Below are 25,285 nucleotides of genomic sequence, written 5' to 3'. Positions count from 1 at the left end.
TTTTTTAAATTTCTTTTTTCCTCTAGATGACTTCATATATTTCCTTAGCTATATTTTATTTAACAATTTTCAGAACAAGACAAGGTTCTTTAATGTACAGGCTTGGATATGTTGCTTTGCATAACACCTTCCAGTCTTACATCCACGTTACTGTTTGCACTTGGCATGTATGACAGGAAAATGATTCTCTCGCTTTCATAATATGCCAAACTTTGTTTAGGTTTTTCAGAATAGTTGGTTACACCACAATGATATGGAGAGTTTTCTAACTTATGATCAGTGACACCTTTAACTTCCCTTGAAATATCAAACGGCTTTGCAACTGCCTCCATAACTTTTCAGTAAGTTAAAATTAAATTTCTAGCTTGGTAGCAACTTGTTCTAGGGGCAAGTAATTGTTACCTACACATTTGAGCTCATCTGTTATTTGTGTGATTTGGATAATGGTATTGCTTCAGCTTTACAAAGGTTTCTTTTTGTGTTTTGCTCTGATTGGTTATTTCAGCTTGTCAGTATAGGTTCCCAGTATGGCTGTGGCCGGGCCCAGCAGTCAGAGTATCTGCTGATAGTGTCACGGGAAGTGAAAGGGGAAGAGAGATGCTTCCAGAAATGCTGCAGTGAGGTGTGTCACACCGTTCTTTTTGCCCTCACACTGATATGCTTGGCCTCCTTGCGTTTTCTGCTGCTTTCAAATCATTCCACTTTATTCCTAGGTGTACAGCACATAGTAGTTTGTATGTATTTGTGACTGGCTTTTATTTATATTCACAGTATTTCATTGCACATTATGAATGTTCATATTGTTTAAAAAAAAAAAAAGCAAACAAAAATTGTTTATTTAGACTTGAGTTAAAAGTTATTCTAAAGAAGAGTTCTTATTTTAATAGGTAACTTTTTTTTCCTTAAATCTTCCTCCAAAGTTAACAGCCTTTGGTCCATAGTTGTTAAGTAATAGTTGTACAATTTAGCTATCAGAAGCCCTGTAAATACAACTTCGTGTTCACTGATTTCAAAAGGGGCATTCTTCCAATTCAAGTATATTTCACATACCTAATAGCAAGTTAACTTTAGAGTCTTGAGTCCTTTATTTCTGGTATCTCAAAACATAATTGGTTATTAGGTGGATGAAATATATTCAAACAGTAAAAATTAAATTTTCAGAGATGAAAAATATGGAGGATTGAGGGGATAACAAAAGCAGCAGTTAGTTTTAAAACTTGTATCAAGAGGAAGGAATATCTTGAGTTGTTTTTTTTTGTTTTGTTTTGTTTTGCTATTAGGCTGTCTCATCCTTTCTGCTCCCCTTGTTCCCAAGTCACTGCTCTTTTAATCACTGTGTTACTTTCCAGTGTTCAAGATCTTTTTGCTAGACAGTAATACCGGAGGCAGTTCCAAGTTCTCTACATAGCTGTGCTCTGTTTCATAGTGGGTTATGTGAATTGATTTAGGAACCTGGTATTCTTTAGTATTTTTCTCCAATAAAATACTTGGAGTTTTTGTTGTTTTCCTTGCTATATGTATGGTTATTCAGTCTGAAATATTAGTATAACACCATGAAGATAATATGACAGACTTAAGAGCAGAACCTTGCCTATGATATGGACACTTATTCTTGCAATTCTAGTTTTTAAACTTGGATTGCTGCTGAAGTATATTCCAGAAACTATGTTCAAGGTACTAAGCAATATCTGTTTCCTGGAGTTGCATAGGTAACATTTGGAATGTAGAATAATGTACTAGGTTTGCAGACTTCCTGGAATTGCGTAGGAATATTGAGTGTAGCTAAGGATGTATAGGGTACAGGCAGCATGATGTTGTTCATGTGTTTGTTGTTGAGAACTCAAAGTAAAATTCACTGTAATAAAATGGGAGATGGGTGAAGGCAGTAAAGAAATTTAAGCAGATTTAAAATAAATAATAAAAAAATATTAATAAAAAAATCTGGAAGGAAACCTTTCTTGCTGCTGGATTTGAAGTCTGAAAATTGATCAAGAGGTCTGAAATAAATACGCTTATTGTCTTAGAGTCATTCATCAGTGCTGACTTAAGGGCTGATGTGTATATATCTTTTTAGCCTTTTGCAAATAATTTGAGAAGGCAGTTGAGTGAACGTAGTAGAACTCAAAATGGAGTATGGGCCATTCATAGAACAGAATTTGTAAATAAATAAATAGAGGGGAGGACTTCCTTTCATTCTATCAGCTGTTAGTATTAAAAAAGTTTCCAAGACAAGCCTTCTAGTATACAAGCACTTCACCAAGTCTGAAATAGAAGCAGTAATACTCAAAGTAGAAGAATATTCAAAATAGAACTTGAGAATAGTTGTGGTGTATTTTACTGATCTTTGAGAATCAGACAATCACAGAGAGAAGGAAACTGGTAGTCATGAAGAAGAGTTAGTTAATATGAGTAAGAGAAAGGGAGGTAGGCAGTATGTTGCTTGTGCAAGTTGTAGTGTTTATATTTGATGGTGATACTATTGCTGATTTTGTCCTGTAAATCTGTTGTATAGATCTGAATCAATATTGTTAAACCAGGATAGACAAGTTATTGAAATACCACGTTTTGAGATCTGTCTCAATTCAGCTACGCGTGAGATTTGTTCACTTCAAAAATAATGTTCCTAAAAGTGATGCACCAACCATTTTACATTTCAGAGGGATATTTTTAGGTGTACAGTCATTAATTTAAGACAAGGAGAGACTTATATTTTCTGCTGTTATTGAATAACTTGATGTGGGAATGATTTGACCCATTCTTTCAGCTATGCCAGTTTTATCATAAGTTCTTCTTTAACTCTTTTCTCTTTGAAAACAAGCCTGACTGTGGGTAGGTATCAGGTAGTCTCTGTCCACCATTACTTATCACAGAATGGTTGAGGTGGGAAGGGACCTCTGGAGGTCATCTAGTGCAACTCACTTGCTCAAGCAGGACCAACTAGAGCAGGTTGCCCAGGACCATGTTCAGATGGCTTCTGAATATCCTAAGGAGGGAGACACCTCCACACCTCTCTGGGCAACCTGCCAATGCTCAGTCATCTCCACAGCAAATAAGTGTTTCCTGATGTTTCGATGGAACTTCCTGCATTTCAGTTTGTGTCCATTGTCTCTTGTCCTCATATTGGATGCTGCTTAAAAGAGCATGGCTCCTTCCTCTTTGCAGCCTCTCATTTTTATTGGTAAGATCCCCTTGAGCCTTCCCTTCTCCAGGCTGAACAGTCCCAGCCCTCTTGGCCTTTCCTGCTAGGAGAGGTGCTCCAGTCCCTTCAGCATCTTTGTGGCCCTTCATTGAGCTCTCTCCAGGATTGCCATGCCTTTCTTGTACTGGGGTGACCACTGTATTCCAGGTTTGGCCTCACTATTGCTGAGGAAAGTGGAAAGATCACTTCCCTTGACACGCTGGCAATACTTCGCTTAACGTGGCCTTTGCAGGAAGGACACATAGCTGGCTCATGTTCCTGGCTGGTGTCCCCCAGGCCTTTTTGTGCAAAGATGGTTTCCAGCTGGGTCATCTGTCCAAGACCTGTCAGCTACCCCAAGCCCTCGTGGGTTAATTCCATCAGGCCCCATGGACTTGTGTATGTCCAGTTTGCATTTAATGGTCTAATCCTTTTCCACGAACGGCACGTCATCTTTTCCATGTTTGCTATCGGGACTGGGATTGCTGAAGGCCAGACTTGCTAGTGAAAACTGAGGCAAAGAAGGCATTTAGTACAGCGGCCTCCTCGCTGTCCTGTGTAACCAGGTACTCTGTCTCGTTCAGCAGCAGGCTCATATTTTTCCCTACTCTTCCTTTTGTTGCCAGTATGCTTAGAGAAGCCCTTCTCGATGTCCTTGACATCCCTGGCCAGGCTCAATTCCTACAGGGCTTTAGCTTTCCAAATTTCATCCTAGTATGCTCAAATAATGTCTCTGTATTCCTATCCTTGCTTACAACCTCTGTATGCTTCCATTTTTGCCTGACTTTGTGTTTTTTGGTGCAAGGATCTTTACCTTGCTCAGTAAAGTGGGTTCCATCTCTCCCAGGGAAATGCTGGTACACAAACAGGGTCCCATGGTCACAGAACCCAAAATGTTGTTTCCAACACCAATTCCATAGCCAATTATTGACTTATGCTAGGGATGCCTTCCTCCTCACACCCTTTTACCTCTGGCGGTATTGAAGACAACACTACCTGGGCTCCCCTAATGTTGACTGTTGCCCACAGAGCTTTGTAGTCACTTTTGATACAGTCTTGATTTTCACTTGGCAGTATCATTTATGCCCATGGGGAGTAAAAGCAGGGGGCAGTAGTCAGAGGGCTGGATTAGCTGTGGTGTTCCCTCCACAATATCCTGGATTTGGGCCTCTGGCAGACAGCAAACCTCTGTAGTTAAGTCTGTCTGACAGATGGATGCCTCTGTTCTGTGTAGCAGGGAGTCACCCATTACGATGACTCACCATTTCTTCCTAGTGGCCTTGCATGGTTTAGGGTTAGGTGGATCAGATTCTTTGCTTGTAGGCACATCTGGCTTCCCTTCAGCTTTTAGGGTGGTAAACCTGTTTTGTAGATGTATGCCCTTAGGTGGGGCAGGGGCTGTCCACTTGGTACCAGAAGTCATTAGCTTCCACCCTTCCCTTTCTCCAGAATTTTGCTAAACAATTTATGCCATTTTTTTTCCTTTGACCTTTCTGATTGTCATCTTTTATTTTAAAATTCAGGCTTTATGACACAGAGACTTTCTTCTTGTTATTTCTATGTCTTCTCAGGAAAACCCGGACACATATTGGCACATTAGGCAGTATAATACAAATAATTCTGCTTCTCTTGATTTATGGAAAAGAAAAATTACTTGCTCTCCATTTGTGACTTTATTAATTACAGCTAACAGCCTAGTAGCATCAGGAACTTCAGTCCATGCAATCAATGAATGGATCACAATCAAATACATTTTCTGTGATATGTAATGTTTACATTTTCCTATGCTCAGTTACAGCACTGTTGGGACTCAACACATGGAAGGAACAAAAACAATGAGGACAAATATATATACATATACGTGTATTTATATGCATCTAATAATCATACAAATCTGTGAAATTCATAGTTTAAGAAAGTTTTTTCCTTCCTTAAGTTGTTGGTCATAAAAAACTTTATCTGCTGTTGACAAAAAAAAAAAAAAGTTTGTCCTTTCAGAAAACATGAGAAGCAGCAGGCTGAACAACCTGAAAATTCTCCTCCTATGCATTGTAATACATAGATGCAGTGATTTGCTGTGTTTGTGTTGTTTTGAGCGGGGAAGAAGGTGGAGGGGGACACAGAGGTTTAAGAACTCCTTCCAGTTTATCAGCATCCTTCTTAAAATGTTGCTGCCTACTCTGGGAACACTGAGATGACTTGCTACAATACTGCTTTATTTCTAAGCGTACTTTCTGACACTACAATTCTAATCTGCAACCATTTTTTACTGTTTCTTTTTCTGCTATCTCCTTTGTTGCTGTTCATGCATCTTGAAGCTAAGATGAAGTGTGTAGCATCCTATTGATAACTCCGCAAATAATACATCATAGGCTGTGGATATGTAGAACTATTTACAAGAGTACAGTGCATTGAAGTTTTGAAGAACTTGTGTTTAACGTTGCAAAAGAAACTTTGTCTTGAAATGCACCAACTATTTAATGTTGTCAAAAAGTCATCTATATTTATTGCAGTCAGCAACATCAATAGTTTAGTCCAGTGAGCTAATAAATAGTCAGTCTGACACATCTCCTAAAAAGACTTACATGCAAAAGGTCAACTAATTTGAATTATAAAGCATTAGTAGAGGATTTAAGTAGCTATCAACTGAGGAACTATCGACCAAGTTGAATCAGGATTGAACATTTGGCTAATGTTTGGATCTTGTGACATATCTTTCAGAGAGATCACTTATTACTGTTGTGTGTCAATGAGTAAAGTATTATTTTTTTCTGGTAGGACAATTACTACAGCTGTTATAGTTTATCTAATATCAAGTTCTTGCTATTTTGCAAGACTATACTGAATCAAATCGTATGCTTGAATTTTATTCTTCAAATTTCTCTTCAGAGAAGGTTAATTATGTATGGGTTTTTTTAAACATGTTTCCAGCTTCTTGAATGTGTTCTGGTCTATAAGTGGGTTAAAAATACTGTTTAAAATATTTCTACATTTTACCACAGTAATTGAAGTAGTTGCTGAGTTTGTATTATGTAGTTTGATATATAATGCATAGACTAAACTTCATACCACTTCAACAGGCTTAGAGCCAACTTAACAGCTTTTTTTTTTTTTATTCTTCTAAAAATTGTTATCAATTATACTATCAAATGGTATTGCTCAGTCGGGTATGCAACAACTCCACATGACAGTTCTACTCTATGGCAGTTCTGCTTAAAGTGGGAAGGTGAATAACCTTCCTTTCAATTACTCTTCCTTCTCCCTCCTTAAAGAGAGGCCTTGAAGATAGTCATGCAGTAGCTCTAAGCAGGACACAGTAGGAGCAGAAGATGAGCTTTGTAGAATGGGACATAACAGCTGTGATTAGGCATCCGTAATGCCATCCGGGTCTAGAAACTTTGATATTGCCCAAGCCTGGCATCAGGTTGTTTCCTTCTGCAGACATACTGCTTGATGTTCTTTGTAGACACTAGCTCTTTCAGTCTGTAGATGTTCTTGCTTGGCTTGTCTTGTCTTACCAGAGTGCTGGAACATCTGAGTATCTCTCTTCTCTCTCCTTAAAAGTACAATTAGATTTTATTTTCTCATGACAGTGCATTATGGAAGCTGCTTTTTACCTTGATCTGCCTTCCACTTTTGTTGGGGAAATTGTCTTACCCCTCCAGTAGATTATGGACCAAAATTTCATCTTGGTTTCATCTTTCCTACTCTAACAAGTCTTTTACTTTCTTTGGTGGTCTGCTAGACTAATGGAAGTATGCTTCTTTTTAGACAAATAGCCATAGTTTTTCAAATGCTGCTGCTTTAAAACATAAGCCAGGCCTTTTCTGTGGAGCCATTACCAGGGCAATTTAATGATATAATAGAGACTGAGGAATAGGACAGCCTTATTACATGTTTGTGGTGGTTTGGTAGGTAGATGTAATATAGTTTCAGTAATGACATTTAGATACAGTGTATCTGTGCAACAATTTGATTTTTTAGGTCCTTGAACTGTGTCAGTAATTACAGCACCATACATTATCTTGTCATGCTTTTGAAATAAATCTTTAAAAAAATGAACCAGCTACATCTGAATTGATTCTGTCTGGGAAAGGCAGGCTATGTAAAGCTAGCATTAGGTAAGTGTACCATGTGTAAGGTAAGACAAGATATATGAAACTAATGCCATTTGATAGACATGCTGCATATGAGGTAATACTGACATTGATTATATCCTTCCTTATCAATAAATTGTCATTTATCATTCAGTATAAAGACTTGCAGGAGCTTGTAAATAGGTCACATTTCATTATACATGGCTTCCGCTTGTAGTGCTTCCTAAATTACACTTCCTCATAGCAGTACACATGGATTTCAGATGTTAATCTTAGTGTCCCAACATGCTGTGTCTTGCTGTTTTCTGATTAAGGACAAATTTTGACTTTGTCTACTCAAAATATGTTCTGGTAGAAGTATTTTTATTCTGTAAATATAGTGGTAGGTATCCCTCCAGGCTAAAGTGCTTCCTGCATGCAGCCATTTACATACTAAGTCATACCACGTTAAGATACCACACTCAAATGTTTTTAAAATTAACTTTGGAGGATGGGAAGGTTTCCATTAAATAGCAGGAACAGGGAACAGGCTGCATCTCCACTGGCCTGCCTTTGTACCCTTTTCTTTGACAGTATAATCATAACTGTAAACCATTAATTCTGTAAATGTTTAAAAAAGAAAAGCTATGTTTATCTTATCATCAGATTGTCAGTGTATTTGTCAACATCAAAATGTATTTGCATTGAAGTAGAGAGTCATGTGTCAGGCACAGCCATCAGTCTGAAGAGTGAGGAGTGTTATTTCTCATGAGAATTTATGGGATTTGTTTTATATGGAAATGCAACTGACTTTTTTTCTTTTTTTTAGCTGGTCAGTATTGGTTCTTCCTATAACTATGGTAATGAAGATCAGGCTGAATTTCTGTGTGTTGTCTCGAAGGAATTGCATAACACTCCCTATGGCACAACCAGTGAACCCAGTGAAAAAGCAAAGGTAAGTTACTAGACATCAGAGTAAAGAAATATTGTCAAAACAGGTACACTTTGCTAAGTCATGCTAGGCCTACCTCTCTTCTGGACTTTTATTGAATTGCCTTTTCGCCCTCCTTCAAAACTGATAATGGTTCCCTGTTCATTGTATAAGAGAGTGTAAATGGTAAAGTCATCATAAATTTGTTATACTGGATGGCTTCTTTAAATGGAATATTCTGTATTGTTCCTGATACCTATCCTGTTTTTTGAGTTTTCACAGATACTTGCTGTTTACAGTTGAGTATCTACATTTTGTTTCTTACACGTTTTAATGACTCCTTATTCTTTAAATGATTCATTTGAAAAATGTTTTCCTTGCTTGAGTTCAGCTGAAGACATCTTACTGTCACGGATTTTAGAATGCTGTCTTTGAAAAACAGTGTGCAATATGTTGTAAAATGAAGATTTTTTTAGCCTATTATTTTCAGTTTCCATATAGTTCTCCTTCCTTTCTGTAACCCATTTTATAAAAAGACTGTAATGGGTACAGTATCTTAGCATTTTCATCAATTGTCTTTCAGAGTATGTACAAATGAAAAATGTAAAAACAACTGAGCAGTAATAAGGCAGACTAGTTATGTATGTAAGCATATTCTATTGCTTTGTGTGAGGAAACTACTGTAGGTAAACTGGGTGCTTTTGTAGTTGGCTTAAAAGCTTTTCATCTAGTATGTTTAAATGGGAAACAGTTGGTAGAACATCAGTGATTGCTTTCTCAAGAATCACCTTTAAAGTAATAGATCTTGAAATAATGCTAAAATGTGAAGTGGGTCTTGGCACTGAGGCCCCAAATAAATAAAACTTCACTACTTGCTCTGCTGTGTAACTTCATTTAGCTGCTACATCTATGAAGACATTTTTTAAAATTACACTTTAAAAGTACTCCAGGCTTTTGTTTGGATGCTTTAGTGAAATGATTGATTTCTGCTAATTTGTTGCTGTTGAGATAAGATTTCCAAGGAGTTGTAAGGGCTTAATGTCATCAAGGGTAAACAGTGAACCTGTGTAAGCCATGTCACATTCTTTCCTGAACCCTAATCGTGGTCTGCTTTCACCAGAATGGTTAAGGAAAATTGAAAAGTTGACAAAGAGCGATGTGGCAATAGTTTATGGCTGAGATACATACCTGAAAAAAAAAAAAAAAGAGTGGAATTCTTGAACCTGCTACACACATTCATAAGGAATAGTAGTACATCTTCAGGGAACTTCAGAAGTTGCCAGAGTTACATTGCATCGTTAGTTTAATAGAAAATATGGATCAAATCAAACTTAAACCATGAAAAGAAAAACTAATTCAGGACTCCTGTACAATTAGTAGCTCTGAGAGAAGCTAAATCCTAGACCTCTCCATTCAAGGGCTTCTTGGTCATCATTTTGGAGAGGAGTGCAGAGCATAATTTGACCAGGGCAATGAATAAGACTTACTGATAGTTTTTGGTTGGTGATATAAGCACTCATTCCTTGTTTCCTGGAAGAGTTGAGCTTTTGCTAGCAATAAATGGCAATGTCTGAAAATTGGTTTTGATACAGTGTGTTTCTGCTATATATTTTACAGGTATTTGTTGCACTGGGACATGGGGGGAGGAATTCCTTTTAGTTTGAGAGGTTTCTGACAGCAGTGTGAGAAATTTGGACTGGTCTTTGGGAACTGTAGATCCCATCTGCAACCTCTTCATTAGTGTCTGAGTTGGTCTTCATGAAGTTTGCATGATTGAAATTATGGTATACAGTGATATATACAGAATGATACATTCACCTCCTAGGACTGTCTTCTAGAAACAATGAGAAAGTCTTCCTAACTATTACTTTTGCAGCAGACTGAGATACAGAAAGAAAAAAAGCACCAGTATGTAATTTTTATTGACGTGCACTTCAATTTTAAATTAATAGTACTGGACTTTCAAAATAGGAAAAAAGCATTCTCTGATACCCCATCTAATCCAACTTCACCTCATTCCTTCTTAGAGACATTTTTCTTATGTTTTCTTGTTTGGAAAACAGTTTGCTTAGGTAGCTTAGAAGAGGGAAACGGTTGCAATTAAAACTTTGAAATGTGGGACTCCAGTATAATCAGAATCTCTCATTGTTATTGGTCTATGCAGTCTTTACTGACTCTCAAACCTGTACACCACTTAACTGAACTATGTATTGGTGAAACTCAAACGTGGCAATACAAAGCATAACACACTATTTTGCTGATGTAAAGCATAGAAAGAATACAGTGACAAATAGCAGAAAATCTGCTGTGCTATGAAATATTAGTGGTGATCAGTCTTGTAGTGTATATTTTCCACAAAGCAATTTTAGCACTTTCCTGTCACTGGCGTTTTTAAGGGAAAAAAAAAAAAAAGCAGGTCAAAATTCACCAAAAAAATAAAACAAAAACTACAAACAAAACTATTTAACAGATAGTAAAGTACCAGTCTTTAAGTGTATTTAAGCGCCTGCCCTTCTTACTTAGTAGCTGACTTTTGCATAGCCTTTTAATATTCCTGAGAGAGGGAATGTAACCCCATTTGGAGCATTGACTTAAATTGTTGCAGTGACTTTTACAGGAAGCTACGGCATTATTAAAAGATAGCCTGTGTTCCCACAAGCATTCTTCTTTTTCATACCACTTCATTTACCTGTCACTCTTGGAAGTAATGACCAAAGCCTGTTCATAAAATCTGCATTCAAAGTTAAGTTTTCAAGTGCTGTCCTTCCCCATGTGTGGGGAACAGTAAGTGGAATAAAGATACCAACTCCGGTTTGTTTAAGCTTTCTCTATACCTAAGGTCCCTGTTACATTGCATGGCACTATTGGCTTCTATCTGCTAACTGTAGGATGTTTGCGAAAGGAAATTTTCATGAAATCTATAGTGTTCCTGCTTGAAATTGTCTGCTGCCATACTTTTTTACAAAGAGCAGGGATACTGGATAAAAGTAAATAAAATAAAATAAAAATAAATATCACTCCCAGATGCTTCAAGTGTAAGTGGACTGTACTCTGTTGCAGCACTGACTCACCTGCAATCTTTTCTTTTCCTTTCCTTTCTCTATACTTGCTGCATGCTGCATGCCACTCAGAGTGAAGATGAAGAAACGGATTACGATATGAATGACTCAGATTAAGTGTAAATGTCATGGTGAGCACTAGCTGCCCTAGGATTTTACCCAGATGCTTTTCTGCCCCATCCAATTCCTGCCCCCACTAGTGCTGTCCTTTGGCTAGTCCTGGTGGTGTATTTGTTTGTGGTTATAGTTGTGGCATGGTTAGCAAAAACAGAATACATGTTCTGTATGTTGCTTCTTTGACAGAGTAATCAATGTTGCTGTTACCAGCTGTACTATGATCTATACCTTTAAAGTTATGCTGAGAAGAAAAGTGCTTCATATAGGTTCTAGGGGGAAATACTATAGGATCAAAATTGGTTTTGATTTATATTTTCCTTGCACCACCTTTTCTGTCAATTACTTTTTATGTGTAGGGGTGTCTCATACAAGCTTGGAGTATAAATTTTCAGCAAATGTCTTATGTGGTAATAAATTAACAAACTTAACTGAAGTGCAGTGTAGTCAACAGATCTGATAATTTTGAAGTTAATAATTTTTTAATCAAGACCTGGCAAATACAGGCACATGATGTAATTTTAGTGCTACAGTTGTCTTTACCGCAGGAAACAACTGTCTCAACAGAAGGGTCAGGTCCTTTCTACTGCAGTTTGACATCTTATTGAAGATCAAGGTACTTTACAGGTCACATCAGGAATCCGTATGTATCAAAGATGCTTATAATTGCATGAGACTGAGCTCCAGCATCTCATCTACACAGCTGAATATTTTAGCTGTAAAGCAGCCTTATACTTACCTCTGAAGTGTTGCTTCCACACAGCTGAAGAAGATACATTACAACTGGTTGAAACTAGGTAATCTTTAAGGTCCCTTCCAATACAAACCATTCTACTATCCTATGGTTATTATCTTTCCCGATGCTAACAGAAACTACTGCTGAGGTAGAATAAGGTCTTCTGCTAAGTCTTCTGGAATGGTTACAAGGAATGGATCAAATCTGAAGCTTCATTGAAAAAAGTAAATTGATTCTTTGATGGAACTGAATGCAAGCTCTCTCAGCTGCCTGAGAGACAGAAAGTCTCTTAAGATGTTACTCTGTCTGCAGCAAATTTATTCTGAGCAAAAGGAACTACCACACTTGGGCCCTTAGGATGAGAGAGTTTATTCAACATTGCTGAGAGTTTTTAAGTCAACTTTGGATCTGCTGCATCTGGATAAAAAACAATAGAAACACGGAAAGCAGGAAAATTCTGAAGACAACAGATCTAAAGTATAAGTTCAGAGGAACGTTATCTGTGAAAGTCTCTGTTTAGCTAATAGAGTGTGTTTTCACATGAAATCTTCTTCAGTGCCTGGTTCTGCTCAAGATATGTTCTACAATCCTAGCCACTGGCATTTAGTTACCTTTGTTAGTGTTGAGACATCTTCTCTCAGCATTTTTGCACAGGAAGTGACTAAAATTTTCAGGAAGTCTCATTAAAGTTTTATTTTCATGAAAAAAGGAGGAGTTTCGGATTGCAGAATAGAATTGGTCATTCTTTCGGTAATTAGTAATTCAAATTTTGATAGAATTCCTGATAATTGAAATTCAGTGTTCTCTTTTCCTCTTTGGACAAAGTCACTGTTCATGACTATAGAAGATCCTCTATCACCCAATTTCTAAACAGAGGTTGATGGAACACTTCCCTTGAGAGCTTGTTGATGAGAAATCATTTCCTCTTTAGTAAAGTTAGGGGTTGCAGAAAAAGTACCAAGTAAAATGTGTTAAAATATTGCCTGAGCTGATGGAATTTTCTATTTTATGTTGGATTTACTGGCGCAGCAGTGTGCCAAATTCAACATCTAGATCTGGCTTAGCTTGTCTTATTTGTATGTGCTCTTGAAGTTACAGAAAGTAATTCTAACTCTCTTAATCTTAAAAGCATTTTTTATCTTTTAGGAAAGAATAAACTCAAATGTTGCATTTCAGATGGGAAACATTCACAAAATTAGTTGATCCAGTAATACTTTCTAACTGCACATGTGCTTATTTCAGCCATGTTTTTGCCTCTCTTAGCACTTATTTGCTACTTTTGATGGGTCAGACTGTTTATCCACAATGTGGACTTCTGCCCCAGTACCTTATTCTCTGCTGTGACCGACTCCAAATACTTGAGGAAAGAGACTAAGCATGAAGCATTTATCAGAATAACTCATGATGTATTTCCCCAGCTTCTGGTAAGGAGCAGGTTAGAAATTTTGGCTTCAAGCCTGCATCCAGATCATTACATGAAATAGGTGTCATTGGCACTATATTCTGTAAGTTTGTCTAATATCTTTTGAATGTACTAGCTACTGAGCAATTTTCAAGGCCTGTCTTTTCTGTGCAGAATGCACCTGTATCTTTCCGACATCTTAATATGAAAAGTTTTTTGCTTAGTACACATAGTAGATTCCTCCTCATGAAATATGCAGTGTTTGCATTTAAAATATACCTGAAAACGCATTATAGCCCATCAGAGAATCCTTCTGTATTTTGTAAATTTATCAAAGTACCTGCAGTGTCACTTCATTTCCTAACTTGTAAATAATAGTAAGTCTGACTTTGAAATGAAACAGAACTTTGTGACCAAAAAGTGAGATCCAGGTACTGCAGGCATTCCAGGGAGCAAGTGATAAAGTGGATTTTTTTGTTTGTTTGTTTTTTAAGTTAACCCTGAACTGTCTCTGAACTGTCCTTGAGAAGAGCATACAAATGGCGATGGAGTCTTTATGAACTCCAGTCCTTAAAAAAATCCCATGGCATTGTGCAATGCAGGTGAGACCCTACTTGACTATAGCCTCTGTGAATGACATTAGGCTTAATGACTGATAAGAGGCCGATACGGTAAATTATCAACATTCTAACAATACTAAAAGGAAACCAAATACCTAGACTTTTTCATTTAAAACCAAACATGAAATTGGCATGCTCTGTTAATTTTTGGTGTGACAGTTTTTACCCAACAGGCACAAAGATCGTGTGTACTGTCAAATTCTGTGAATCCTCTGGGGGTAGAATGTGCTACTGAGTGCTACTAGCATGAGGTGTTTGTCATAATATGAGATTAAATTGAAATCATCATAGAAAAAAATTCTACATTGAAGACAGCTATGCCATTTCCCAGGGACTGTGCCTTTGGTTTCTGCCAGGTTTTGAAGAGCTCTTCTCAGTACTTGGAAAACAACCAGGAAATAAAAGAAAATGAATTAGAGATAATTTTATTTGCTGATAAAGTACTTGTGCTAAGTACATTTGAAGCTTTGCTTAGTCTTTTTTTGGCCATGGTCATCACTGGTTCTGCCGTTTGCTTGCAGGCTTCCCTGTGGGTACACGAAAGCAGCTTCAGAGCTGATGTCATTACTGCTGATTGCAGTATTCAGTTTAGAGTAGAAATGTGAGAAACACAGTGGCCTGCACAGTCAGTCCTAAGACATGGATCCTTTCTTCACTGGAGGTGCTGAAGAAGGTTGAAAAGGGGAAAATAAAAAATCAAAATAGAATACATAGTCTTTGTGTTATAGGATGCTATATACAAGGTTTCCTAGGTTCTTCAGGGGCAGATAATTTGGTTTCATTAGACTTCATTCCCTATATTTAATATACACCTATTAAACAAGTCAACTGCCTTTAGGGGAAAACCAAATCATCTTATTCACTGTAATGGGAATCTCAGTTCCTTGGTAACAGTGGGAGAAGCAAATTCCTTAGACAAAATTTTCGAGAAATACATTCCTTCTCATGAAGTCAAAGGCTGCGACACCTCTCAGCTGCCTGGCTTGGGTGATTCAAAGGATAATGATGGATAGGGTAGTGCATGAAAAGTGCAATGTGCTATGTCCTGTCTCTGCAGAAGCAATTTTCCTGTGGACTGGAAGGGATACTTAACAATCTTGTGAGATCTACCATGAACAAATAATATTAATGTAAAATTATTTTAAAACTGTTGTCAAAGTAGGATTTACTGTCCTATAGGCGGTGAGTCCAACTGATGAGCTTTGTATATCTGAACTCCACTGTAAAAAAAAATTTACTAAAACTTTTTACTATGAAGAAATCGTGTTGTCTGAATTTAGTTCATGCTAAAGATCAAGTCTGGACATCTATTTCAAATGTCAGTTTAGTTCTTGTCAACTCATACTGTTGGTCTTTGAAAGCTGTATGCATCATCTCACCCAGTATGACATTTGTGCGCATTTTAGGTTGCTAATTACGTTTTCAAGGAATACAATTGCAGCTGAAATTTGAGAGAGTAAAGGACATTTACTGCAATAGGAAAAATTTAAGATTAAATCCCAAGTTTTAAAATGTATCTGGTTCATTTACTATATGGGACTTAAGTATCTTTAGAACAAGGATGAAATAAAATGGCTTACTACTTATGTCTTCCAGCCCTTAAGCTTTGGTTATGTTAATCAGACTCAGTTACTAGCAGCGATGTACATTAGTTTTCATGATGTTTGATAGTAAAACATTGTATGTATTAATCCTTCTTTTTCAATCTTAAAGCAAAAGCTTCAAGAATGTCCTTGAACCAGCTTCTTTAAAAATTCTTTTTTTTTTTTTTTGAAGTAGTCGTTATGTTGTTCTTTGTCCTCCATTCTTTAAGAATGACATTCAGAGAATTTTCATTTATAAAATTGTTGGTCTCTTTCAGATTTTGCAAGAACGAGGTTCCAGGATGTGAAGACAGTATTGAACGGTGAAGATTTTTTCTCTTTTATTCCAAGATGCAGTGAATTGTCACATTGAAGAGGCTTGGCTGCAAAAGAAAAAATCTGATTTAGACAATTTTCTGTTGATCTGGGTTTCAACCATTTTTGCCTATAAGCTGGTGTCAACTGGCTGAAAGCATTGCAAGATTACTTAATGGGAATAGATGGTGTGGGAGGAGTGTGTTTTAAGTTTTGATTGTAGTGCATGGTTATACTGTCTTATGGGCTGACTGACAATGGCCATTTGAAAAGAAATGACCATGCACTTATATTTTCCTCTGAGACATGTAGCACTTAATGCTTGGTGCTGGATGACCCAATGTTGATCAGTTTGCAGAGATTTTCCTACTAATCATTGTAAACATTTAAAGGACAATGCAATTGGTGCTACACACACACACGTTACAGCCCACAAATGCAAATATTTGGGCCTACATTGTTTTCAAATCAGTGACAGCCCTAGTTGACTGTCTTCTACTGCACATTCCTTATGGCTCTGTGACATTCTATTTCGTAAGAACAGCCTAGGAGATCAACTGAAACTAGCATGTAAAAAGTTACACAACAGACAAAAGGTTTCTTTAAAGGAAGGTTGTATATATTGACTGTGGGTTTATGGCATATGTTAATACACAAAGGGAAGACTAAACTCTGAGAAAATGGCCTTCATCTGAGTAATTCCTGATGTTCTTTCTCTCAAATCAGTCTCCTCCTGCAAAAGTTACGCTCCAGTCTTAGCCAGATGTTTGGAAGGGGAATCAAAATTCACTTAAAATGAACAACTGAACTTTCTTTCTTTTGAGATATTTGTATTCAAATGTGTGTTTGTACTTTTAAAAATTCCTATAAGTGTTGACCTCTATGGATTACAGTTGAGATTTTTCAAGAGCTGGAAGTTTTACAGAAATATGGTTGGTTAGTCCTAGATCCCTATCTCTGTGGCTGGGATTAGAATCAACCTAGAGCGTGAACACAAGCTCATGCAATCGAAATACTTAATTACTTCATACATTCAAGATACCTGTAATCAATCTTTCTATACTGTTTCAACTATGCAGTTAAAGAACACCGTTTGAATACATCTGGTGCAGCTTTATTAGTTTATGTCCTTGATGAAGGCTAATACACAAGACTGGAGCTTTTTAATACACTATGTTTTGAGCAAAATCTTTCACACATCTTTAAAACACTTAATGATATTGACAGTATAAAACTCAGCTTCATTGACTTAATAGCTGAAAGCAATGGAAGGGTGTTTCAAAAAGCTGTAAGATTGTTTTGAATTCTACAGACATTTGTTTTCATTCTCAGTAACATCAGAATTTATGCATATACTCTATGTAATCCTTTACACAAAAGCCCCATTGTCAAACACCCAGGGTCTACCTTTATTTATTTTTTTCAAAAAAAATTAATAATAATAAAAAAAGATTATACATTGATAAAGGTTTGGCAGGAACAATTTGTAAAAAACATTTATACTAAGCTGGTTAAACAGTGGGCTAAATGTTTTGTCCATGCGACTAATGCTTGAAAGGGTTTGTAATGCATTTTGCCACTTGGATGTGGTCTGCACTGGAAGCTGCTGGCCCCTCCACAACAACACACAAAATGTTTGTCTTTTTTTAAAATGTTAAAACTGAATTGAATTTACTAAAAATGTAATTGTGTAGGGAGCAATGTTTATACTTTTATACTTTTTTAGGCACCCATATTTTATCAGCTTAAATTTAACACCCAAGTTTCCCCTAAATAATAACAGATTATCTTATGTATCTGAATATAAGCATAGCTATTGTCTGTGTTAAGTACATATTAAAACATTTCCTCTGCTGCAGTAGTCACTGTGTTTTTAAACAGCATGACTCCACCATATTCCCTGAGTTCTCTAGCTCATGGAATTGCAGCCAAGTAGGTTTCTTGTTTTCTTGATGTGCTTTACAGAGTAACGCAGCATTGGCCTAACTGGATTCTAAAGCCCAAAATATCTGTGTAATGATCCTTCCAAATCTGTATTTCTGTTGTCTCTCTTATTTAACTCCTCCCAAAATGAGTATTTTTGTCTTATGAACTGAAATTTTCAAGAATGGCAGCAGCAAAGAATAAGTAACAAGCTGAGCAAAACCAGAACAAATTTAGAGTATGTAAAAGGGTGGTTTTTTTCTAAGTATGTTTTTTCCACTGGAGTTTTTTTCAGTTTAAAAACATGCTTTTATGGTGAGATTACCTGCTATCTAGTTTACATTGTATCCATGTTGTAGCAAATTTGGGGGAAATGGGTGGTTAATCATTCTGCACTTTGTTTCCAATACCTCACACAGGTTTTAAACAAAACAAAAAAAGAGAGAACTTTAATAGGTACCTTGTAAATTATTTTATATATGCTATTGTTTGAGACCACTTAACTACCTACTTTTCCGTTCTTGCTATTGTCATTGTTGCTTTAATTTTTGTGAACATCTGAGGCTTTGAGATAGTTGGAAGTGCAATTATATGCCTTTTTCAAGGCATTAAGAATCAATCCCTCAAAAAGTATGGTTTCTTTTTATTTGACTCTTGTAATGTCAAATAAAGTTAGCTATAGTAACAAGGTTGTTGTATTAGAGTCCAGCCTACATCAAGTTTTGCAAACATTGCTTCATATGTTAACATCTTGCAGGATGAGGTGATGTACTGATGTAGTTTAAACTGGAGTCTTTTGTGTCTTTGCTGTCATTTGGGGAGTATTTACCTCAAGCAACCTGCCTGTGATGATGTCAAAGTGATATGTACACTGAAGGATCTGTAATTGAAAAGTTATACTGCAAAAGCATGAGATGAACTCTGGATTTGTACAGCTTATCTTTAAATCAAAACAGTACTCCAGGCTAGAATTAATTTAGGGTCCTGAGCATAAAAAGATTATAGCAGAAGAAAATAATGCAGGAAGGGAGAGGTACCAAAATAAACAGTCAATCAAGGTAAGCTCTCATGAAAAAATAAAATTCTATGGAAGGTTTAGTTTTCTACACCTTCACTATATGAATATTCAATGAAGTAGTTTGGCATGTTGACCATGGAAAATGAGGTTACTTCTGTAGATTATTAGAGGATTTCTTAAATGTCTGTCATTTCTTAAATGCAAAACTTGTGTAAAAACTAAAAAGTTCAAGGTAGCCATTTCTTTCTTAAAGTTAGGAAACAGATTGTTTGGACTTAAATTTAGACAGAAGTTATTTTTTTTGTATGGGAGACAACTGTTTTCTATGTGAAATGCTTTTGGATTTCAGAAGGTGACAAATCGAGTTTATCTGCAATGAACATGTCATTCTGAAGCTGCTAAGATGTGAATGTCACCTGGTCCATAACTGTTCAAAAGTATAGTCTGACTCAGCTCCCACAGTAAATGAGAAATAGCTTTTTTAATTAAAGATACAAGGTTACCTGGAATTTTCTCCTACTTATTATGGAGTTATTAAGGAGTCTGGATAATTGCAGTTTGTTATCTGTTAGTAACTTAATTGTGTGTCACAGGCTTGATTGTATTTAGAAGCTTATATTGATTGTCTACTGAACTTCCAGTCCTCAGAATCATATACTCAAAACATTTGAAAAAATGTTCTGTTTTTTTTTTTTTCAAATTTAGCCAGATGTCTTGTAATGATACCAGTTTCTTTCATCTTTCACCCTAGCTTTAGTAAAAGATATTCCTGAAAAAAAAAATGAGCTCAAGATTCCATCTAATTTCTTGTCTTCAGATTTTCTTCAGACAGTAGCTGTGTAGCTCCATTTCTAGCAATTTTTATGAACAGTCATGATTGATTAGAAATGGTATTATTTCCTGAAGATACCAGAATTGAATCAATCTCCTCCTTCTCTGAGAGAGTTTTTTTTTCAGGAGAAAAATGTAAATTTCTAGCAGATTATACAAAAGAATATGCAAGTGTAGGCCGGTGCAGGGAACCAGTGTGTTGAGTGGGATGATGGTATTTTCAGAATTCTCAGAACAGAACACTGCATTCTCTGAACATCTGTTGAGGTTGTTGGAAGTTGTTGATCTCTTTTTGAGCAGTATCACCAACAAATTAACACACTCATATTAATAACAAATTACCATTTTACTGGTATTATAAAAATGAACTTACAATGCAAAAATGCAGAAATGTGTGAATGAATGCAATTATATAGAAAATGGGTTATAATGTGTACTGTCCAATCATTCAGGTATACTGGAGTGCATTCCTTGAAAAGTAATGAGAGAACAGAAATACTGGGCTTTTCACGGAGATCAAAGTAAAGTGGAAAAAAAGAGTCTGAAGATGAAGTGTGGCATTTTGTTCACTTAAAATGTGATAAAATCAGAAAGTGTCGTTCTCCTATTTTATTCGCTCTTTCCACATCAAAAATCTCTTTAAAGTTTTTCAAATTAATTTCTTAAATCAGCCATGAAAGGTGGGGCCCTTGAAAAAGACCTGGGATTTTGCTTTGCCTTTAACAGTACCTGCTAGCTCAGGACAGTGAAGTATCTTCTAACACAGACATTTTGAAATATTTAGTCTGAGGATGCTGTCTGTTTGCTTCATTGTAGTTTATACTGTAGTTATTTCTAGCTTTAAGTACGATCTCAGGAAATTACCTGAGTTTGCATGTAGGATTATTGATTCTTAAAATAGCAAAAATATTCCATTTAAAAATGTGGACACCTGTCTGAACTCAGTGTATTACAACTTCTCTTTTCTTTTGGTTCACAACAAGCGGTAGCTGTCTTTAAAGGCTTCTTACTAAACTGAAGCTTTAAAGGGCTAAATAGATCTTTCATTGCTCAGTTTGCCTAAGTGAAGGAACTCTTTTCAGTGCAGAAATGTTAAGGGCTAAAATACTTTCCAGGGCTAATCTGGGGTTCCAGGAAAAATGAATAAATAAATAAACTTCTAAAAAACAGGTTTTTTTTTTCTTCTTCTAACAGATGCTACAATCATTTTTAGAAATTGCAGATATAAGTGTGTTCCTGTCTTGCTTGGCATTTCAATACGCAACTTGGTAAGGAGTAGAGCAGAGAAGACAGCACATTTGCCCACCACTTCATTATTGCCTATGTTGAAATTTAACAACTTTTGTGAATAGAACTGGCAATAGAGAGGCTTTGAGGAAAATTCTATGACAGGAAATTCTTGCTGAGTATTTCATTGCAACTTAGCAGTCCTTTACTTTTGCAAAGTCTACCAAGGCATAATAACTATTATAATCAGAGAAAATTACTTGAAGTTATTTTGATCCTTTCGGGGTGGCTGTGGCAGGAGAAAGTTCTATAAGAGTATTCTCCTTGCTGTAGAAAGCTGAGTCTAAGTTTTGATCCACCTGGAAGTTGAGACTTCCAGGCCTGGTGATATGAAATGTAAGAGCTGATACATCTATGTACCTGATTCTTGCTCCTTTTGAAGATTTTCCAAAAGAGTATGCACAGTTTCAGTAAAACTTAAGTTGGCCGATGTATACTTGCTAGGATGAAGCAAGTGCCAAGATGTTGTAAAAGAAGTGTTGCCAAGCTGTCTACTTCGGACTGCACCAAGATCACCAAACCGAACAAGTATCAAATGGCAATTATTTCTACTCACTTTTGTAGTGAGCCTCATCTGAGCCTGGCTATGAAAAATCTGTAAATCTGTTTCCTATAGACTGTCGCGGCCCACCTACCTAATTCATCAGGTTGCTTGTTTTGGTTTTGTTTGTTTGAAATTACTGGTCTCACAATTACCTGTACATCAGCTGTGTTGCTGTCCAAGTGGCCATACTTCCAACATGTTATTCCTGGATAGTGGATTAGCAATAACACTTTATTTTGTGCCAATTCATTATCTCTGAAGTGTTCTTACTGCAGCAGAGTTTGATTTTTTGATTTGGTTTTAATGCTTTTGCATTAGCCAAAACTCTTAGCACAGACATGGACAAAAAAAATGAATCCAAGGAGTTTCCCTGGATAAAAAAGAATCTGCTAGGGCTTCCCAAAACATCTGAAGTTTCTTACAGTTAGCCATCATTTTTAAAACAAAGATAAAATTAAAATGTGTGTGGGTATTTTTTTAACCTCCTTTTCATAACACTAGCATATTGTAAACTGCATGAAATAAAATTGTTTTTTTTTCCCTTTTAAAGTCTGATGTCTTAAATCTTTCTTTTCTAAATCCATTAATGTTGACCGCATAAAATCACTGATGTGCCAGGTTTAATACTTCAGATATAAAATACAGTTTCACATTTGTGCAGTGATTCAAAGCAGTAATACTTCTTCCTTTGTAAAGGAGATGCATCTTTTTCTGCTGCCTCAAAGACTTTACCACAAAAAAGCCATGTTTATTTGTATATTTATCCACTGGGAAATTAAGGTATTTTCCTTAGGGTTTACTCTGACTGTCACTGATCACTGTAGTAGGAAATTGGCCCCTCTGCTGTGGATATGTATCTACCACCACAAAGAAAAAAGTGTAAAGTGTCAAGTTCTAACTGATCAGTTTGTAAACATTTGCTTTCATACAGCTCACAAATCAGCCTACCTAGCATTGCAGATTTCTTGTAGAATCCAATTTTTAATATAAATACTTTTGTATGGAAAGCTAATCAAATTGACGCTTTGTAATAAGGCCAACATACACTATAAAGTAAGAAATATAAGTCACTTTGTCAGCTCTAAAGTCTTACAGAGGCTGTACAATTAAGAATGAGGCAAATTTCATCATAATAGTTTTAATCGTTTTTAAATGTGAAGCATGTTCTAATCTTTCCTTTTATGTTGAGAAATTTTAGTGAAATGGTATCATTTTACTAAAGTGATTTCCTGCATTTTAATTGTATTTGATTTTTATTAAAATAAATCCTAAGTACAAACTCTGGTAGGAATTAAGTACTTAATATGATCATTATATATTTTTATCAGGCTTTGTTATAAAAGTATTTGCACTTTACAATTAAAAACACTACTTTCAATCAAAATTCCTACTGTGCATATCTGTAGTTTCAAGTGTCTTCACAAATTAGTGAAAATGAGAGCACAAAAGGGATAAGTGTGTACCAGATGCCAGTTAATACGGGAAACGTAAAGTAGATCTTTCTCTTACACGTCACCTATGCCTTACATGTCCAAGTCAGTCATTAACATCCAGGTTGGATCCTCTATAATAACTGGAGTTTATTTGGCGCTAGCTTTCCTTTTAGTGGGATGTTTCATTTCAGGAAGATGAAAATGGCCATGCAAATTCATCTTTTAGTGTGCTTAAGTCTTGCCTGGCAGTAATAAACATAGTCCATATTTATGTGACTTTATCTGAGGCTGCAGCCTGTACAATTTTAAGAGATAAATCCTGTGAGTGGTGTGTTAACAGTCTCCTCTAAAAATCATTGCTTTTGGTAATGTCACTAGAATCCTCAGGGTCTGCAATGAAATGTGATTTCTTCCACTATCTCCATTCAGATCAGTAATGACAATCTTCAGTACTGAGTTTTGAAGGATGCAAATTCAAGCAACTGAAAGGCTCTGAAAAGTGAACCTACTACAATACAGGAAATCTGCCAGCTACATCAAGGACCACACTACCAAAGCTGCATTTTAAATCTTTGGCTTCGAAGCATCCATACTGCAAGTGACAGGATACTTGGAAAGGTAAAGGGAAGAGTACATGTTTGTCCTGGTTTTACTGTGGATATTTGTGGCCAGTGGAGGAGAATCCAAGGGCTGAAAGAGTTTTGACTCTTTCTCTACGCCTGATAGATGTGGGATTCCATGCTCAAATTCACACTCCTCCTGGAACTGGGGGATTGAGTGATGTATAGCTGTTGTTTAGTATGTCTACAGAAGCTTTAGAAGCAGTTCTTCCTTTTTGTCTGCTGGCAATAACATCTCTTAAAAACATTGCCTAGCTAACATTTGAGATTTAAAACAAAGATCTGTGGCAGGCACAACCCCCTACTTGGACAGCTCAATGTGGTTTTTGAGACCAACCTAGAAAGGTGAAAACCAGAAATACACACTTTTTCCATTCCTTCTGTAGAGTCAAACATGAAATAAATGAGAGCACGAGCTTTATAAGAAAAAAAAAAAAAAAAAGCTTGGAAGGGCTGTAACAGACTACCTGGCTTATCCTCTTGGCTAAACACAGGATTAAATATATTTTAAGCATGTATTTTAACCTACCTTTAAAACTCCAACCAATGAAGACTCCACACTCATCTTTCCATTAGGCAGTCTAGTGCCATAGCAACTTTGTCAGCAGCATTTTCTTAACACCTGATCCGCATTTTTCTCACTGCAGTTTAAACTGATGACATCGTTATGGATATGAATAGTAGATTATTGCCTTACTCTCTGCTGTAGCCTTTCATTTTCTCAAAGACAAGTTAAATCTCTACATGGTGTGCGTGTCTGAAATGCTACAAAATGTCAAAAACAACAACAACAAAAACCAATAAATTTCAAGTGAGAATTTTAAAAGCCAAGCAGAACAAAGTATACATAAATGTGTCCAGCAAGTTTATATTAATTCTGCCAACTTCAGGTGCCAGCTGCCACTGAATCCCAGTCACCCAGGGCTATGAAGAAACAGGCTTCCAACAGAAGTTTTAAGATGTCTAAGACAAAACGCTCGTGCAGCTGCCTATTCACAAACTGGGATGATGGGCAAGGAGGTTCCTAACCTCAGCACAGATTTTCATTAGGTCCAATTTAAATCCAAGAACTAATTAATTCTAGCGTTTCCCAGAACAGAAACCATTTTGATCCTGAAGTACTGCATGGGAGGTGCACAGCTCAACACGTTACCAAACGCAGACCACTGCAAGGCATGGCTAAGAGGAAGTTTCAAGACAGAAATTTCTTAAGCTTTATCAGAATTTAACAAAAAAAAACAGTCAAGGACAGAACGTGATTCTTACCTGATAAGCTACCAAAAACGAATTCTTAGAAACAAACGAGCAAGGAAGCAAAACCACGCGGCACAAAGCGTGCTGCCTCTTAAAAGTCGGGTAAAGTAGATTTGGGACAAACGCGACTCAAGGCTGCGCTAGCGGTCACGGTCAGCGTCTGCGCTTTCCGACGCCACAGGGACCCGGGAGCCGCGGCAGCCGCGGGGCCGTCCCCAGGGCGCGCTGCCCGCAGCACCGCTCCGCCGCGGCCCCCCGCCCGGCGCCGGGCCCTGCCGCCCTGCTGGCAGCCCCGCCCGCCGGCTCCAGCGGGCGGGCCGCTCCGCCCCGCCCCCGCTCTCCCCATAGGCTTCCTGGCCTG

The 25,285-nt window shown here is 36.9% G+C and overlaps 1 protein-coding gene and 1 long non-coding RNA gene across 3 annotated transcripts in view; one reads left to right on the top strand and one right to left on the bottom strand.

Annotated features, from left to right (window-relative positions):
• PDPK1 (3-phosphoinositide dependent protein kinase 1) overlaps nucleotides 1-18,625 on the top strand; it is a 71,269-nt gene extending 52,644 nt beyond the window's left edge. Inside the window, exons 17-19 of one of the 2 annotated variants that reach the window (XM_084537288.1) lie at nucleotides 506-622; nucleotides 8,084-8,209; nucleotides 15,978-18,625. In XM_084537288.1, the coding sequence (XP_084393414.1) occupies nucleotides 506-622; nucleotides 8,084-8,209; nucleotides 15,978-16,007 (273 nt within the window). In that variant the 3' untranslated portion in view covers nucleotides 16,008-18,625. The remainder of the gene's footprint in view (nucleotides 1-505; nucleotides 623-8,083; nucleotides 8,210-15,977) is intronic. The other variant, XM_084537287.1, reaches the window with a different exon arrangement.
• LOC311445316 lies at nucleotides 14,526-25,204 on the bottom strand. Its single transcript, XR_014698341.1, has 3 exons — nucleotides 24,937-25,204; nucleotides 24,200-24,435; nucleotides 14,526-16,082 (listed from the first exon to the last, which is right to left on the bottom strand). It is a non-coding gene; the product is annotated as an uncharacterized lncRNA (long non-coding RNA).
• Between the last annotated feature and the right edge of the window lie 81 nt (nucleotides 25,205-25,285).

Source organism: Aythya ferina (genome assembly GCF_964211825.1).
Source record: "Aythya ferina genome assembly, chromosome: 15".
NCBI classification, from domain to species: Eukaryota; Metazoa; Chordata; class Aves; order Anseriformes; family Anatidae; genus Aythya; species Aythya ferina.
The sequence above is the reverse complement of the archived record's forward strand: the minus strand, read 5'-3'. Positions and strand labels throughout refer to the sequence as shown.